Source organism: Bufo bufo, chromosome 6, assembly GCF_905171765.1.
Source record: "Bufo bufo chromosome 6, aBufBuf1.1, whole genome shotgun sequence".
NCBI lineage: Eukaryota > Metazoa > Chordata > Amphibia > Anura > Bufonidae > Bufo > Bufo bufo.
The window spans coordinates 269,548,879-269,568,956 of NC_053394.1; the positions used below are offsets into that span (position 1 = coordinate 269,548,879).

At 42.9% G+C, this 20,078-nt stretch overlaps 1 protein-coding gene across 2 annotated transcripts in view; it reads right to left on the reverse strand.

Moving 5' to 3' along the window:
- The window catches only part of PALD1 (phosphatase domain containing paladin 1), a 323,151-nt gene that overhangs the window by 151,697 nt on the left and 151,376 nt on the right, over positions 1–20,078 (reverse strand). For both annotated transcript variants that reach the window (XM_040439040.1, XM_040439041.1), the window contains 3 exons: positions 18,741–18,892; positions 14,905–15,001; positions 12,135–12,239 (listed from right to left, as the gene is read on the reverse strand). In XM_040439040.1, the coding sequence (XP_040294974.1) occupies positions 12,135–12,239; positions 14,905–15,001; positions 18,741–18,892 (354 nt within the window). The remainder of the gene's footprint in view (positions 1–12,134; positions 12,240–14,904; positions 15,002–18,740; positions 18,893–20,078) is intronic.

The following is a 20,078-nucleotide window of genomic DNA, read 5'->3' on the forward strand; positions in this document are numbered from 1 at the left end:
TACTAAATATATATATTTAAAAAAAAACTACTATTCTTCTTATAATTGAAAAATCCAAATTTGTTGTTGATCAGCGCTGCCCATGGATACGGCCACTGCTCGCGCACGTCGCCGGCCGGCCGTGCATGCGCAGATCTATTATTTTCGTAAGAAGTGTCAAGAGGGTGTCAAGAACCACGCCTGACTCCGTTATACCCGGGGTCAGGAAGTCGCAGCGGTTGGCTGCGCGCTCTATGTAAGATAGGGCTGTTTCCTTATGGTAGCTTTCTGGGTTTGCTTTGCAAACCCTTTTGGCTCACTCAGGGATCCGTAGCTCCTTCTCCTCAGCTGTTCCTTGTCCAGCACTCCCAACCTCCTTATATTCCCCTCTCACTTCTCTGGTTGCCAGATATAGAGCTTCCTGCCTGGACATCTATTCTGACCCTCTGGAGCTGTGTTGCTGCGTTCTCTGGTTGTTGGTCCAGAACGCTACCCTCCGGATCCCTGTTGGACCTTTGTGGTCTGCTATGGTCGCCCACCTGGGTGTATGTGTTTGTCTGTATTGTCTGTCCTCTCCCTGGTGTTTCCCTCTTAGTGTCAGCGGTGCGGACTAGCGATCCCACCGGCCCGTTCACGATCTAGGGCTCATTTTAGGGAAAGCCAGGGTTTAGGCATGTGATCGCCGCACGGGTGAGGAACCCGTCTAGGGACGTCAGGGCAGTCAGGTGCCAGCCGCAAGGTGAGTCAGGGGTCACCACCTTTCCCTCTCCCTTGGGCAGGGCTTTCCCTTTTCCCTCCCTGTGTGTGATGCCGGTCATTACAAGAAGTAAATGGAGTGGTGGCCACATTTGCGCGGTGTGCTGCCCATTAATTTCAATGGGACTTCCGAAAATAGCCAAGGGCGCCTGTCGCCTATTTTTAATGCTCCCATAGAAATGAATGAAGGGTGGCCATGCATATTTGGTGTGCCCTCTGGCACTTTGCAGACTTTGTTCTAAGTATAGGTGGGACACCTATCATACATTGGGGACATGGCAGTGAAAACATCATCATGTCTGCCCTGTCAATCAAATTGGAAAGGATGCAGCCGTTGCAAAGAGAGAAGAGCCTCTAGGAGTAACAGCAATGCCCCCATCAAGTGCCTCCATCAAGTGCCCCTATCAAGTGCCCCCAATCGCATATATAACAAATACTCACCCCGCTGTCTCTCCCACGCCGTCCGCACTCGTCTCTTCCGAACTGATCGGGCGGCCGCGCATGCGCAGATCTATATTCCTTTGTGCTGCGTTGGAACCGGCACTTCGTGGGCTCCCCTCTAAGTATCGGTGCAGGTTCAAGAGGTGGGACCCACATCTATCAGACATTGGGGGCATATCCTAGCGATATCTCCCCAATATTCAAGATGGGAATAACTTTTTAACAGAGAAAAGACGAAAGACGCTGCCACATACTTCTGGAGGCAGCTTATCTCCCGGAGGAACAAAACGATCAGGTAAAAATATTAATTTCGCCAAATCCTTCTCTCCTCCAACAATATCTGTCGAGGGAGAGTCACGAGCTCCTCATACACATTATCATACACATACTGGCCCCGTTTGGCTAACAATACATTATGTTGTCCTTAAGGAGTCTGGGGAAGTTAAGCAACAATCAAGGTCAGCCTTAGGCTTCTTCAAGACTTGCCAGAGAGCAGGCCATCCCATCACAGAACAGCCTGCTGGAGCTCTCTGGATCTGGCATGGCTGGATGTTACAGCAATGCCCGCCGGCCCCATTGACTGCTGTGAGCATTGTTTTTTTGTCTGTCCGAATCCTGGCATATTTGCCAGGTAGCAGCCGGATCTCCGCTGGATCCGATTATAGTCAATGGGGCCAGCCTTAGGCTGTATGTTGCCCTGTGTGGTACCTTCTGTACATTGCTCAAGAAGCAATTCCACAATATCAGGAAGTGTTCAGATAATACCACCACCATACCTCCCAACTTTTCAGAAGATCAAGGAGGAACACTTTGACTAGGACTATATGACAACACTGGTGGCTAGTGATGAGCGAGCACGAAAGTATTCGGGTGTTCGGTCCGAACATATTGCTATATTCGTGGGCTCGGCCAATCACCCGAGTATAATAGAAGTCAATGGGAGACAACCAGGCACCCCCTGCTCAGTAGAGAAGAGGGTATCTGGTTTATTAAAAAAAAGTTAGAAATTGATGGATACCCCATCAAAATGGTTTGGAAACAGCATTACGAGGATAGCTGGATGCATCTTAGACTCCTATTATGTATGACATACAATAGACAACCACACAAAGGCTATATGCCAAAAGGCAGGTATGTACAAGCCATCCATCTATCCATGAGACAGATAACAGCCAGAATACCTTACAATGACAGCCTTGTGCACTGAGATATTCCAAACCAGGTCTCATCTGACTGAGAACCAGTAAACCTTAAATTTATTTTGCATCTGTTGGATGGCTTGGGTGGACCTACACACCTAGATCAATATCATTAGGGCGACAAAAAGTTTTCCGATTTCCTAACATAATATTCAATAAAGGAAAAAAGGGGAGTGAGCACTCACAACACCTGGACCATAGGATATAGGATATATTTATTGAAAAAGGACCTGCTCAGTCCAATAAATGAATAACAATCATACAAGACATACACAAATACAATCGGGTAAAAAATACAATAGAAAATTGGTACCAATGTAAAAGTATACTGATGATGGGGTGGAAACCTTATTGGCACATCCTTGGACAGTGATATCACTAAAAGGCACCTGATTCCTAAAGTGAAAGTCGCATTTGATAAAGTCACTATTGGTATTTATTGTGCCGCAATCCGCAATTCAAATGGGAGTGTCCCAAAAATACATGTAATGAATCACTCCAAGTGCTGGTTTAAATCTTAGTGTATACGGATGGTATATAGTTCCAGCACTGTAGTTCAATAAGTCCCTCCAAACAGTTATCCTCTTCCAGTTATTAACCGCCCGGAACGGTGAGTTTTAAATCACTCCTGCTCAAATTAGCAATTCAGGTTCCTACCTGATTCCTGGTACTGCGTCCCGCTATTGTGTCTCACGGTCTTTCCACGAGGTGCGAGCGGTGCCGGCCGATTCGGTGTCTCGCATCGCACGTCCCAACCAGATGACGTCACACTATCGCGGGACTGGATAGGCAGGATTATTGCCTTAGCAGTAGCGTCCGTTGTTGTATACTGGAGCGGTAGTTATAGCTGAAGATTTACCTATCGCATGGCCATGCAATTCTTTAATAAAGGTCCAGTAGGTTAGGTGGGTGCTTCTTCCTATCACCAGACGCGTTTCGGGGTGTCTACACCCCTTCCTCAGTGGTTCCAGCTATAACTACCACTCCAGCTATAACTACCGCTCCAGTATACAACAACGGACGCTACTGCTAAGGCAATAATCCTGCCTATCCAGTCTCGCGATAGTGTGACGTCATCTGGTTGAGACGTGCACCGCTCGCACCTCGTGGAAAGACCGTGAGACCCAATAGCGGGACGCAGTACCAGGAATCAGGTAGGAACCTGAATTGCTAATTTGAGCAGGAGTGATTTAAAACTCACCGTTCCGGGCGGTTAATAACTGGAAGAGGATAACTGTTTGGAGGGACTTATTGAACTACAGTGCTGGAACTATATACCATCCGTATACACTAAGATTTAAACCAGCACTTGGAGTGATTCATTACATGTATTTTTGGGACACTCCCATTTGAATTGCGGCACAATAAATACCAATAGTGACTTTATCAAATGCGACTTTCACTTTAGGAATCAGGTGCCTTTTAGTGATATCACTGTCCAAGGATGTGCCAATAAGGTTTCCACCCCATCATCAGTATACTTTTACATTGGTACCAATTTTCTATTGTATTTTTTACCGATTGTATTTTAGTGTATGTCTTGTGTGATTGTTATTCATTTATTGGACTGAGCAGGTCCTTTTTCAATAAATATATCCTATATCCTATGGTCCAGGTGTTGTGAGTGCTCACTCCCCTTTTTTCCTTTATCATTTATACCACTTTGGGTCGGGCACCCGATTTGTGAGCTAGCAGCACCCGTCATAGCCACTAGGTGAGAGCCAACCACCCATTTATTTTCAATAATATTCAATAACCTTTCTATACAGTTTTGTCGTATAAAAACTAATTTGCATAAACATGGGCTTATGGGAAAGACATGCAAATAAGCATTATCTGCCTTGTTTTTCAGCTGTCATAAGGATATGAAAACCAGTAGATGGCGCTATGGAGTTATGAACAGCACCCTCTATTGATTTTAGTCTTATGACAAGTCTAATATTCTTGTCAGAAGACTATTAAACTAATAGAGGGTGCTGTTCATAACTCAATAGCGCCCTCCATTGGTTTCATAGTCTTCTGACAAGCTTATTAGTGTAGCCTTTTGCATGAAAAATGAGCGATAAAAATTAGTAATTAGAATATTCGCAATCTACACTAGGATGATATCTGACACTGGGAAAGCTGGGTAATAACTCAGTGATAAAATATGACACTGGGAAAGCTGGGTAATAACTCGCGATCTACACCAAGTTATTACCCAGCTTCTCCAGTGCCAGATATTATCACTGACTTACTACATAATTATTATTACATAATATTCGCTATATTGCTATATTTTTGTTTTTTTGAATATTATGAATACTCTAAAAAACAAATATAGCGGTGATCCCATAGAAATTAATGGGTTCTTTGCGGCAGTCGCAAGAAACCCAGGTTGCCAAGGAGCCCTAGCCTTATGGTTCATTGTGTGAAAGTCCATGTCACAGTGCGCTTCTCTATACCAGAGTTGCCGTGTAGGCTGGCCGCATGCGCCCTTGCATACTGGCTGCAGGCCGATATCCTGTGCAGGCTTGTTGCTAGGGGCTGAGTGCTGGCTGCGGTATCCATGTTGAACCTCCTGTGTATGTTTTCCCTCCCCGATTGTGTCTGCGGGTTCATGGGTTGGTTGTGCTCTGGCGTACTGGCTGCGGGTGTCTCCGTGTATGCCAGGGGCAACGGCCTGTGCTGCAGTCTCTGTTATGGTCTGTTCTGGACTCTGGTTCTGTTGGGGTTAACTTCCCTGTTCTGTGGCTGGATGGGGCTTCTCAGGTGCCTCTTATGCAGCTTTAAGTTCCTGTGAGCTGTGGGGCTTGGGGTCAGTTCTGTTTAGTCTTCGTCAGTTTGTCCTGTTCCGTTCTAGGTGTAGCTACTTGCTGCTGACCCAAGGGGTCTTACCATCTGCCCGTTTGTTTGGTTCCGCCTAGTTTTACATTGTTGTATTCTGCATCTTGTTTATGCCATGTCCTGTTCTGTCTGCACCTGCCTGTATTCTGTTATGTTATGTCCCTGGTCTGTTCCCTGTTCGCCTAGCAGTGCTTAACTGCTTCCGATGTATCCTGTCCCATGTCTGTGCTCTTGTGTCTCTGGCTTCTGTCCCTGTTTCTGTCCATGTCTGTATCTGCTTGTTTTAAGTCCGCCTTCGGAAGAGGGTCCCTGGCTTCCCCGGAGGGGGAATCGCTATCCGTATGCAGCTCTGCCTGGGGCCGCCTAGCTGTTATTGCTTGCGATGCAGGTAACTGCTTCTGCCTTTGCCATGCCTTGTCTGCCTGTGGTATCTGTATCTGGATCTGAATCTGTATCTGTATCGGTATCGCTGTCTTACTCTGCTGGTACCATTGTTGGTATCTTCTGGTCTGCTGGACCAGCTGCCACTGACTCTGTTTACGCTCTGGAGTCGCCCCTGGCAACTACCGTGGCTCAAGTCTATCCTCACCACTAGAGGCGCTAGTGAAGACCTAGTGTTGCTTAGTTACGCCCCTCCAGAGTATTGCCAGTCAGTGGCACAGTGGGTACACACCCGCTGGTTAGTTACAGTCCATTTTTCCTGTATATTTATAAACTTTAATAGTTTTCTTAGCACACAATAGCGCAAAAATTATCTGAATATGGAAGTTTCTAAAATCCAAATTGCATCAGATAATAAAATAATATACAAGGCAGGGTCTAATATACAGAGAGGAACCAAACATTTTCTTGATCAATATTGCAAAAGTAACAATGCAAATCTATCCCTCAGATCAAAAAGAGGGACATTTAAGGAGAAAAGAGGGAAAGAGACTTGGGTCCAAAATAGGGATGCGTATTATCTTACAGACCCCTAAAGTAGACCCTGGTGAAAGCCCTTACAGAAGCCATAATTGTGGTTGTTATCTAGCTTTCTAAAAACTAGCTTGCTAAATAGTATTCTTAACAAAAAGATAATGAGTAAAAAAAATAATAAGGTGATAATTTACAATTTTCTTCCCAAATTTTTTTATTTTTCCTGTGAAATGTACAGTGGACGAAGATTTGATTACTGTGGTTATTTTCTGTCAAAGGCTAGACCAAAATGCATTTAAACATATTTTCGATTTCAAGATTTGTGAAAGTATACCAAACAAAATTGTTATAGAAATCTTGCCCCCTCAGTTCTGCTCAAGAAGGAAAAATCTGTCAGAAGACACTGAAAGTAGTTGTAAAGAAGATAGTATAAACAGCCTTAATGGGGGAGATTTATCAAAACTGGTGTAAAGGAAAACTGGCTGAGTTGTCCATAGCAGCCAATCAGATTTAACCTTTAATTTTTCATTAAAAATGTTCCTTTAGAAAATGAAAGGTGGAATCTGATTGGTTGCTATGGGCAACTCAGCCAGTTTTCCTTTACATCAGATTAATATGAAAATAAGAAATGTGAAGTATTTTGCATAAAACTATTTAAGGACACTAGGTGGCGCTATACTCAATTCAATAATATAATATATAGAATTAAGCCTATATATGTTTATGCGCTTTAACATTTAGTTTTGCCACTAATAGCTCAGTTGCTATGAAATGCTGATCATTATAAAACTAAATGTATATGTAAGAAAACAAAAATACTAAAAAAAATTACATAAATCCAGAGGCAGACAGAATTCTACTTCCGTTGTTTTATTAAAAGATGAAAGTTAAAAGTGATCATGTCTGCTAAAGCGGTATAGTATGTGACATTATTACAGAATCAGCTTTGCCAAATGTAAAGGAACTGGTGGCTTTATTTTAGTATCTTTTGTTCACTAGGACCCAGCAGTTTGTGCAGACACCTGGCGCCAGCAATCACATCATTTCTAGGACCAGAGCAGAAAATGGTGGCATTGCTGCTCCCGTTTCTGTACGGAACACTCAAAGGATGCTCATTCAGCGCTGTGTATAAAGCAATGAAGAACGAGGAGATGGGCAGCCATCTCTGCAAAGACATTTCAAAACGTCCTTGGAGAGATAAGCATGGACCCCCTGGGCTGTTCAGAGGAGGTTCACTATTTTACAAATATACGTTTTAATTAACCTTTGTTTAAACCATATGACACTTTTATTGGAGTTGTCTGGTTTAGAATAGCCAATATATACTCAATCAGGGAAGACCGAGTCAACAGAGGAGAGCTCCCATGATCAGAATCATCATTTCTAGTCCGAAAAAGAGCGGTTACAAAGACCGACTCTTGATGCGGGGGACCAGTCCTATCCAGCATTACACAGAGACCTACTGATTTGCCATGTGATGGAGCTGCAGGGAGATTGAACACTTACTGTCTTCCCACAGAGTACATCTTATTGTTGGGGGTCCCATAAAGGGGGGATGCTTTGTGATCAGCTTATTGTTTAGGGAACCTTATAACAAGTAGGGATTGTTCAAAACAGAGAGTCCCTCTAAATCATAATTAAATTAGAGTTAATAGACTACAACTTTCAAAAGCCTCTGTTGCAGGAGCGGTAGAAGATAGCTGGGAACAGTTCCAAACATAAAATCATTTGACAGTGGTTTACTGTTGTCTGCCAAAGCAGGTTTTTATAACCAAGTGTCAAAGGTGCCATAGACCTTGTTCAAATAAAAGTCATTAGAATGATTGTTTATTTCCCAGGGGACTTGATAAATTACTTTGTGTCCCTAGTTGGCAGTTCTTTAGTTTTAGAACTTGATACACATATATAGTGTTTGATATTATACCAAGAACTTGACTGAAAATTGAAATGAAAGTCCCACAGTCCATTTGGTGCACTCTTCAAATGCCACTGTGGCCCTCGTAAGGGGAAGAATTGCTTTATGTGGCAAAAGTTGGCACATTGGCATTGACTGGAGCAATTTTCAAGCGACTTAATGAATTTCTAAGGACACTGATTTATAAACAATTTTTTACAGCCCTAGCTCCATACGATGGTTAAACTTTATGGGCTTTTGCCAACTTAAAGGATAACTGTCATATTTTTTTTATTTGCTAGTTTATTAGAGCTAGGCATGTATACCTGAGTTAGTCTGTCAATGATTGCCAAAAGTATCTGTAATTACCTTATAATAACAGCTTTCATTAATGTCTCCCGTCCCTTTCCACTGCTCCCTTAAAAGACCGTTGCTATGGCTCATCTGTCTCCGGCTAGGAAGACAGAGGGGCGGTCCTTCACACTGCAGGGTGAGGAGGCGTGTCTCTCAGTAATCCAATCTGATTGGCTGGCAGGAATCTGCTGGCTACAGCAAGTTTGTATGTGACCTGAGGGAATGCAGTTTTGGCCTCAGAGAACTGGCAGAAGAGCCATCTTGAGAAGATCCTCATAATGTAGGATTCAAAACAGCCGTAACTAAGGGGAAAACTCAAGGAAAACAGTGGTAAGTGAAGAAACTAAAGATTGCTTTATGCATAATGCTGCTGCAGCAGTAACATATGCTAAATATTTTTTTTTTTTAATGAAAATATGACTGTTATCCTTTAAGACAATACTTTGCCAAAGTACTGGTCAACCTGGTACTTTATGTGGACTTCATATGTGACCCTTATCTCAATCAAGTCACAAATAACATCAGTCAGGGCCAGAACAATGGACAGGCCTTAAACACACATACATATAGCAGTAATGTACACAACTGTATATGTAGTCAGAATAAGACTGAACCCAAGCACAGGAAAAAAATTATTAGATCGGTTTTTGCTTCTCCCAAGATTGTGTTTTGTTTTTGACAACTTTATCAAATGCCCTTATAACAGTGGCCGCCACAGTGCCCCCAATACAGTGGCCGCCACACTGCCCGTCACAGTGCCCCCATGCGCTTAGCATTAATTATTGTAGGAGCATCAGGTACTTATGCACCTGGCCAGCGCTAACACAGGTTTTCTCCTGAATACAACCGTATTGTCATCCTCAGGACAATGATAGTTTCGTACTTCGGAAGGGTGGCAGTATTTTGCCCTGCACTGTGGCAATTGGTTCTGCTGGGGGGGTATTCTGTTCTCCCTGCCCAAATGTGTTACCCCACCTCCTGTCAGTCTGGACCCACCTACAACATGGGACGACTTTTAGGATTTTTTTTCCAGGGCCACTTTAAGTTCCAAGTCTGCCCCTGGCTCCTATAATGGTGGCAGCCACAGCACCATCATAGTGGTGACAACTACTTGTTCCTTTCTAGCTGTACAAGGGCGTACAATGCTTGTTCTATGTTCGAGTAAGGGGCCCTTTGTGTGCAGGACAGCAGAAGGCAGCTGTAACGTATAAGGTTACTTTTCCACAAGCACATACTAGACACATGCAACACAGGAGGCCGCCCAGCTGAATATCACTGAAATTTCATTATGAAAGACTACACAAAAACTGATGATCTGAACAAGTACAACCTGTCCAGATGTTTAATCTGCTATGACACTATCAGACACAGCATCTTACATATAGTGCTCGTCACAAGTGTATCTCTTGACATCTCTGCTATCTAATCAGATGATGGTGTAACTGAATATCTTATCACACTTCTCCAGGATGCGTGATGTGGTCAGTTAGAGAATTTTGACATCTCGGTTGCTCTGAGACAAATTCTAGTTGCAAATTCTAGTCTAGACATGTGGATCAAGAAGACAGTAGTATGTTAGAACCACACTGCTATGACAGATACAGTCAGGTCCATAAATATTGGGACATCGACACAATTCTAACATGTTTGGCTCTATACACCACCACAATGGATTTGAAATGTAACAAACAAGGTGTACTTTAACTGCAGACTGTCCGCTTTAATTTGAGGGTATTTACATACATCCAAATCAGGTGAACGGTGTAGGAATTACAACGGTTTGCATATGTGCCTCTCACTTGTTAAGGGACCAAAAGTAATGGGACAATTGCCTTCTCAGCTGTTCCATGGCCAGGTGTTTGTTATTCCCTCATTATCCCAATTACAATGAGCAGATAAAAGGTCCAGAGTTCATTTCAAGTGTGCTATTTGCATTTTGAATCTGTTGCTGTCAACTCTCAAGATGACATCCAAAGAGCTGTCACTATCAGTGAAGCAAACCATCATTAGGCTGAAAAAACAAAATAAACCCATCAGAGAGATAGCAAAAACATTAGGCGTGGCCAAAACAACTGTTTGGAACATTCTTAAAAAGAAGTAACGCAACGGTCAGCTCAGCAACACCAAAAGACCCAGAAGACCACGGAAAACAACTGTGGTGGATGAGCGAAGAATTCTTTCCCTGGTGAAGAAAACACCCTTCACAACAGTTGGCCAGATCAAGAACACTCTCCAGGAGGTAGGTCTATGTGTGTCAAAGTCTACAATCAAGAGAAGACTTCACCAGAGAAAATACAGAGGGTTCACCACAAGATGTAAACCATTGGTGAGCCTCAAAAACAGGAAGGCCAGATTAGAGTTTGCCAAACGACATCTAAAAAAGCCTTCATAGTTCTGGAACAACATCCTATGGACAGATGAGACCAAGATCAACTTGTACCACAGTGATGGGATGAGAAGAGTATGGAGAAGGAAAGGAACTGCTCATGATCCTAAGCATACCACCTCATCAGTGAAGCATGGTGGTGGTGGTAGTGTCATGGTGTGGGCATGTATGACTGCCAATGGAACTGGTTCTCTTGTATTTATTGATGATGTGACTGCTGACAAAAGCAGCAGGATGAATTCTGAAGTGTTCGGGCAATATTATCTGCTGATATTCAGCCAAATGCTTCAGAACTCATTGGACGGCGCTTCACAGTGCAGATGGACAATGACCCAAAGTATACTGTAAAAGCAACCAAAGAGTTTTTTAAGGGAAAGAAGTGGAATGTTATGCAATAGCCAAGTCAATCACCTGACCTGAATCTGATTGAGCATGCATTTCACTTGCTGAAGACAAAACTGAAGGGAAAATGCTCCAAGAACAAGCAGGAATTGAAGACAGTTGCAGTAGAGGCCTGGCAGAGCATCACCAGAGATGAAACCCAGCGTCTGGTGATGTCTGTGCGTTCCAGACTTCAGGCTGCAATTGACTACAAAGGATTTGCAACCAAGTTTTAAAAAGTGAAAGTTTGATGTATGACTATTATTCTGTCCCATTACTTTTGGTCCCTTAACAAGTGGGAGGCACATATGCAAACTGTTTTAATTCCTACACCGTTCACCTTGGATGTAAATACTCTCAAATTAAAGCCGACAGTCTGCAGTTACAGCACATCTTGTTCATTTCATTTCAAAGCCAAAAATTTTAGAATTGTGTCGATGTCCCAATATTTATGGACCTGACTGTACATCTGCTGAGGTGCAGATGAAGATATACTTCCTTGTGAGTGCACTCTTGGAACAGATTGTGAATTCCTGGAGCTTCCTGGATGACAAACATTGTATGAGAGATGCGCAGCCATTCTCAGCATCTTGTCACCCAGACACTTGCTTTTACCAAATGCACCTTCCTGACACGGTTTACATCACGTCCGTCCTGTTTATACTGCTAGTTTGGATTGTTATGAATCAGAAAAGACACAATTTCCTTCCTTTCTTAAACGAACGGCCCTAGATCTGCCAGCAGAGCCCTCAATGTGTACATTGTGGTTAGATAATGAGGAGGTGGACTTTCAGTTAGCTGCAGGGAAGAAGACACCTGTCTGAATGAGTGTAGACAGCAAAGCTGTCACAGAGGCATATTCGCATAAACATTATACTGAGGAAAGGAATAAACATATCACTAATGAAAAATACTCATCACTACAACATAATACATATCAATTATCAATTCTCAAATACACATAACTGTTGTATATACATGGCATATGGGAGACTCAATTTACCTGAATTTGGTAGTCCTCACCAATGCCCTCCAACTTCTTCTTGCATTCATATATAGCTGACTTGATATCATGCATTTCTGAACACAAGGAAATAGCATGGTCCACCTATATGTAAAAATTAAAATTGTCACCATGTCCTGGTTACCTGCATGTCCAAAATTAAGCGGAATATAGACAGTGTGATGGATCTGGGAATTCTATTAACTACAAGAAGGTATGGCCAAACCAGTTCTTGCCTGCACGTGTTTTCATACATAGGTTGGCATTGTTTCCTTGCATCGTTGGGGTTCTTCTCAGATTTCCTGTCCAGAACAACTGCCGGTACAGCAAGTTGATTGGTGTTCACTTAGCTCAATTTACATGAATCAATCATTGGCAACTTATGACAATGACAAACATTTGTGGTGCGCTTTTCTCACAAAGGGACTCAAAGAGCATGGATAGTTGTATGGTTGGGTTGACTCCATGGAAAGTCAATGGCTGGCATATAGGCGCTTGACCCCAACACACAATATACACTAGGGTCAATTTTGTAGGAAGCCAATTTGCCTACATGCATATTTTTTTGAAGTGTGGGAGGAAACTGGAGTACCCGGAGGAAACCCACACAAACATTGGGGAAGGACATACAAAATGCATGCAGATGTTGTTCTAAGTTAGAATTGAACCTAGAACCCCAGCACTGCAATGCACCAGTGTGTTGTGCTGCCAACAAATGACAATTTTTATACCAAAAAGATGCAATTAGACAACAAATATTTGTCCCTAATCACCGGGCATGTTTACCCATGGCAATGATCAGGAATGACCCATGTAAGGGGGCTTAAGAGTAAGTCTCCTGTGAGTTCAGGTTTCCTCGTACATCCCAAAAACATACTGTTGGGTATGTCCAAAGGAAAAAAACAAAAATGCATAAGAAATAAAATAAAAAATATAATATATAAGCTAATCAATTCTGAATGAACCTGAAGTTTTGGAAAATTCAAGATGAATCTCGTATTGATAGAATTGACTTGCTCATCTCTAGTATGTAGTATATTTATATAAAGCACACACACACATACATAAAGAAAGTCACACAGGTAACACCATGCTCATGACATGCACAACTAAAGCATACAATGCATGGGTTACCCTCTTCCACAGAAAGTACCATTATCTGATTAAATACCTAACACAGATTATTTCTTTTACAAGTGATCCAGCAGGAAATTATTTTCCCTAAAGAAACCAGAGATTAATCTGTAGGGATTAAATTGCAGAAAATTGTGCAAAGCAGGACAGTTTTTAAAGGAGGATTAATCTCAAGAGAATCCACTGCAGAGATTAATCTGCTTGTCGTGTTCAGCCCTTAATTACATACATACAGTTGGCCACACATTATCTAGGAGAACAATACTTTATATGGGAAAGGAAGAATGTGACGAAATTCATTATAAATATCAGATTATTGCCTTCTTTCTTTCATTAGAAATCTGCTAACTAACCCCAATCGTGAAGAAGGCAAAATACCAAATTAAGCCAATTTAATGGCTTCTGAAAGTGTCAGGCGTGTGCCAGAGACACATGCCGAGCTGTATGTTTCTCATGTTAAGAGTCGGTTGAATGCAAATTACCATTTTGTTGGGTGTGATCATCATTCAGATTTTTTGCAACTGCTGTATCACACGTACCATACATGCACTGCATTCACACGCACCATACGCGCGCACTGCATTCACACGCGCCATACGCGCGCACTGCATTCACACGCGCCATACGCGCGCTCTGCATTCACACGCGCGCTCTGCATTCACACGCGCACTCTGCATTCACACGCACCATACACGCACTCTGCATTCACACGCACCATACACGCACTCTGCATTCACACGCACCATACACGCACTCTGCATTCACACGCACCATGCACGCACTCTGCATTCACACGCACCATGCACGCACTCTGCATTCACACGTATCATGCACGCACTCTGCATTCACACGTATCATGCACGCACTCTGCATTCACACGTATCATGCACGCACTCTGCATTCACATGTATCACACACAATGCAGTCATTTTATCACACACTCAATACATCCACTTGTATAACACACACCAACATCATGTAATTGCAAGTATCACACATAATGCAGCTCAGTACAATCACACACACAACATACGATAAATCAATCATCAACACTATCCGATCAAAGTATCACACACAATACATCTCAGTGCAATCACATGTATCATACAGACACACAGTAATATAATGTAATCGCAAGTATCATACACACACAATACTTACAGAAAATCATCAATGCAACCCAATGCAATTACAACTACCACACACAAAAAAATATATAATCTCAGTGCAATCACATGTATCATACACACACACAATATATTCATATGTAAAACACATATTATGCAACCCAATCATCACACATATCATATACAATGCATTCATAAATGTACAAAACACAGTGGGTGACATTTATAAAAACTGGCGCTAAGGAAAACTGGCTTAGGCGCCCACAGTAACCAATTAGATTGATAATTTCCTTATCCAAAAGAACTCTGAAAAATGAAAGGTGAAATCTGATTGGTTGCTCTGAGCAACTAAGCCAGTTTTCCTTAGCACAAGTTTTGATTCCCCCCTAATCTAGAAGTTCAATTGGTTGTTTTTGACTTTTGGAGAAATGCATCATGAAGACACCCATCCACCATGAATCTCATTGTGTAGTAGGATGCCACCTCTTCTGAGCCATATCAATAGTTACCTCTTCAACTATTTGTTCTCCATTTGGTACCATATTGATGAAGTTTTGTATCACCTGAAAACGTTCTTTTGGCAAGTCATTGGTGCTCTGGTTGATCCTGGAATGCAAATAGTTATATTTGTATAAAATTAGGTTAGAAATCAAGTGGATTTAAAGTGCCATGTACAATTATTACACGCCCATTGCAGGTCAAGGTGCAGCTCTTAATATAAAGACTTTGGAGGGAATTTATCATTGTAGGCGTCTTTGTGGTTAGTCTTTAGATTGGAGTTGCTATACATACCTGCACCAAATGTATGACAATGGCACAGTAATAAATTTGGCACAAGTGCAATGTAGTTGCGTCTAAGGGTTCATGCACAAGACCGTATGTATTTTACTGTCCGCAAAAAAACGGATCCGCAAAAAATACGGATGATGTCCGTGTTCATTTTTTTTTACGAAACAGCTGGCCCCTAATAGAAAAGTACTATCCTTGTCCATAATGCTGACAATAATAGGACATGTTCTATTTTTTTGGGTGGAATGGAAATATGGACATACGGAAACGTAATGCACACGGAGTAACTTCCGTTTTTTTTGCGGACCCATTGAAATGAATGGTTCCGCATACGGTCCTCAAAAAAAACAAAAAAAAAACGGAACGGACACGGAAAGAAAAAACGTTAGTTTGCATGAGCCCTAATTCAGTAAAAGTACGTCTGGGAAATGTCTGGTGCGGTGTTGCGGATTTTTCCCAACTTCTTAAAAAGTTTAAAATACAAAAAAGTGATCTACGCCACATCTCACTCCACATCTGAAAGTGGCGCAGGCAGCCAAATGTCTCGAAATTTTGCTCAACAGAGGCTGTGTGTCATAAATTGTGATATTTTTACGCCAAAAACTGCTGTAAATATTTGAGAAATGTCCCCCTATACCTTCAACACATTGATCCAAAAATGTTAAGAAAAACTCCAAGACCACCCCTTCACTTGTTCCCAGTACCTCATCTTCCTGTCCACCTCCTCCTCTTCAACATCACATACTTCTTCTGAACTCTGCCTGTGTCATTAGCCTCGGTGAAATCTTGCACAAGCAAACTGCCTGCGTAGCGACTTCTCTGCAGTGGGCATGGATTCACTGTAGGTAGTGAGTATGTGCCGAGCCCTGTGACGCGAGTCCGATGCCCACACTAGGGAAGTTTCTGTGCTTGCGAGAGATTACACTGAGGCAAGCGCTAACAAAAGCGCACAGACTTCCCTGCTATGGGCATCAGAGTCACACACAGGGCTCAGTGCGTGCACACTACCTATAGTGAGTCCATGCCCACTGCAGGGAAGTCACTGCGCAGGCAGTGCATATGCACAAAATTTCACCGTGGCTAACGACGTGGGCAGAGTTTAAAAGAAGTACATGATGGCGCAGAGGTTGGGGCAGACTGAAAGGCGAGGTACTGGGAATAAGTGAAGGGGTGGTTTTGGGCTCTGGGGGAGAGGTGGGCTTGGGCTCCTCGGACCATTGTGATGCCCTGGGCACTTCGGACCTAATACCCAACAAAGCTCATTTTCTGAAGTTCTGAAAGATCACTAACCCACACAAATATATAGGGGCACATTTATTAAGACTGGTGTTTTAGATGCCGGTCTTAATAACCCCTATATCTGGCGGTGAATCCGCCGAAGTTATGAAAAGGTGCCGACTTTGCCGGATCCTTCGCAACTTCTAAATGCAAGACAGATTTTTAGCTGTCTTACATTTAGACCATGTTCTACATCTAAAACAGGCACCCACAGCACCCCCTTTTTTTAAGATGGGGCATGAGCAGGGAGAAGTCGCAGATTGCAATGCAAAGGACCTTTGCTCCGCAATCTGCGCCAAAAATACACCTAATTTAGGCGCATTTCTGTTTGATAAATGACCTCCATAGTTTTAATCATGTTACACAGCACTAAATAGCATTGCCATCGGCTACATTCAGTAAAAGTATGGCTTTAAGACATATGGCTTGGAGAGAAATAATTAGAACAAAGCCAAGTCTTTTTCGCCTGCCAAAGTAGACTGGTACCAAATATTCACATTGTCATAGAAACCAGTTCCTGTCTATTAGTCTTACTATCTGATTTAGGTTATCGTCGGGCTCCATAAGAATGTAGAATATTCAGAGTGAATGTAATGGCTTAGGGTACTTTCACACTTGCGTTAAAGTTTTCCGGTTTTGAATTCCGTCCTCGGGGCTCAATACCGGAAAAAACTGATCTGTTTTATCCTAATGCATTCTGAATGGAGAGCATTACGTTCAGTATGCATCAGGATGCATCAGTTCAGTCCTTCTTACGTTTTTTGGACAGAGAGAACACCGCAGCATGCTGCAGTTTTCTCTCCGGCCAAAAATACTGATCACTTGCCGGAATGCCGGATCCGGCATTAATTTACATTGAAGTGTATTAGTACCGGATCCGGCATTAAGTGCTCCGGCAAAACGGATCCCGCTTTCCGGTCTGATCATGCGCAGACCCTTAAAAATGAAAAAAAAAAATAATACAGTTTTTCCGGATGACACCGGAGAGACGGATCCGGTATTGCAATGCATTTGTGAATTTGTCAATAGCGCCAGAAACAGTGCCCTCATCAATAGTGCAAGACAGTGCCCTCATCAATAGTGCCAGTGGCAGAGACTATGACACAAGGGGGACGGATGATGGCACAAGTGGGGTAGAGACAATGGCACAAGGGGGAGTGGAGCTGAAGGCACCGGGGTGGGGGAGAGCTGAAGGCACCGGGGTGGGGGAGAGCTGAAGGCACCGGGGTGGGGGAGAGCTGAAGGCACCGGGGTGGGGGGGAGCTGAAGGCACCGGGGTGGGGGAGAGCTGAAGGCACCGGGGTGGGGGAGAGCTGAAGGCACCGGGGTGGGGGAGAGCTGAAGGCACCGGGGTGGGGGAGAGCTGAAGGCACCGGGGTGGGGGAGAGCTGAAGGCACCGGGGTGGGGGAGAGCTGAAGGCACGGGGGTGGGGGAGCTGAAGGCACTGGGGGAGTGGAGCGGATGGCACTGGGGTGTGGGAGTGGAGCGGATGGCACTTAGTGGGGAGAGCTGAAGGCACTGGGGGAACGGAGCTGATGGCACGGGGGGATAGTTTAGCCAAGGCATGTAGAGGTTGGGATAATTCCTATGACTGATAGGCCACATTCTGGCAGATACTAATCTTATTTGTGTGGTTGGCTTTACTCAAATAAACCCCAACTGGCTTTAGTTATATACAGCTGGGTTCACATGCTACAGAGTGTTCCCACAGGATAAATATGCCAACAGATTAACCAGAGATTTTGATACAAATTTTACCCACTCACAACATAATGGGGGCAGATTTACTAATCCTATGGATGGTGTAAACTTAACCAGGCTGTCTAGACCTGTACCAGATTTATCACAGTGACTCAGGCTGGATGAAAAATCTGGTGCAGGGATATACACTTTTGTCTAATTCTTTACAAATTATTGGTTGGCTTACTTCGAGACAAAAGTTTATTCCAGAATATTGGCACAATCTTAGGCCATACCCCCTTTCCTGCAAAGCCCCACTCCCTTCTTGAGTTGGGCCAAACTGTGCTAATTCATGCAACTTTTTAGAAAGACTCTAGGTGCCGACACATTAGTAAATTTGGTTCATTGAGTTAAGTTCAGAAGGCATGGCATAAATATGAAAACTTGGAACATGATCTGAAATCTATACAGATATAAAATTCCATTCACATGCATTATACAGCACTCAGACATGGAATTTTGCAAGATCTGGAACAAATAGAAAACATAAAAAAGCCAATGAAAGAATCCGTTCAATAACATTTAAAAAGGACTCACATCTGTTTTTCAGTTGAACCCTTTCGGTGATACAGAACTAATGTTCCCAGAATCATGGCTAAATTCGTCCTCCCAACTCCTGTCTGGCAACTGAAAAGCAAAGCAGGTGGTGCACAGCTGGTATCATGAAGTAGCAGGAGGCAAGGGTTTTCCTAAAAAGCAGAAAGTATATGTTTAATTAGAGGACTCCATAAAAGAGGTCCACATTGCCATCATAATTCTATATTTTTACATGAATAAATGCAGTGTCATACAGACAACACATCAAACAACCCTGTGTCCATATCAAAAAGAAGGCATAGAAAGAATCCATTACATCAACATTTTTGAAGCTGTATTTTAAGTTTTTATATTTTAATGTGAAGTTCCAGCTTTCAGGGTATGTTCAGCATATGGAGAGTTCAAGTATAACTGTTTTGGTTTAAAGAGTCTTCTTGGCAAAGTTCTACCTGAACATTCCTAAAAAAATAAAAAAGAGAGGGAGTTTTATCTAACTGGTGTAAAGTAGACCCGACTTAGTTGCCCATAGCAACCAGATTCCACCTTTCATTTTTCATAGCTCCTTTGGAAAATGAAAGATGAAATCTGATTGGTTGCTATGGGCAACTAAGTCAGTTCTACTTTACACCAGTTTACACCAGTCTTTAGCGTTTTACTGAGCACTGAAGACACCTGGGTGTAACAGGTCAGAAAGGGAGGGTGATGGGCAGTGAGAGTTAGGGGCAAGTACATAGTCAGGGACTGGAGCAAGGACAAGAGGCAGGCTGGAAGACTCTGTATGTTACTCACAAGTGTCTTTAGCGCTCAGTAGAATTGAAGACTGAAAGACAGGCTCCCCTTAGCAACACTGTTAGAACTTTGCCGAGACAACTCTTTACACCCTGTTTTCTTGAGCGAAAAAAGATCTTTCCCTTATGACGTACATTACAAAAATATTTAACATCCCTCTGCCTACTCTAAAAATAAACTGAAACGATTGTTACACTTTAGTGAAACCAACGCAGACACCAGCAGTTCTCTACAGTGAGCCCCTGGACCAATTTACGGTGACCTTTTTTCCAGCTAGGACTATAATATACTATATACATATTCAAAGAGGTTGCACTACCAGATTAAGGGTCCATTCACACATCCGTATGTGTTTTGCGGATCCGTAAAACACAGACACTGGCAATGTGCGTTCCGCATTTTGCGGACTGCACATCGCCGACACTATAATAGAAAATGCCTAATCTGTTCTAATCATGTTCTATTTTTTTCAGGAGCGACGGACCGGAAGATTGGCGGCGCGCTCCGGAAATGCGGATGCGGAGAGCACATAGTGTGCTCTCCGCATGC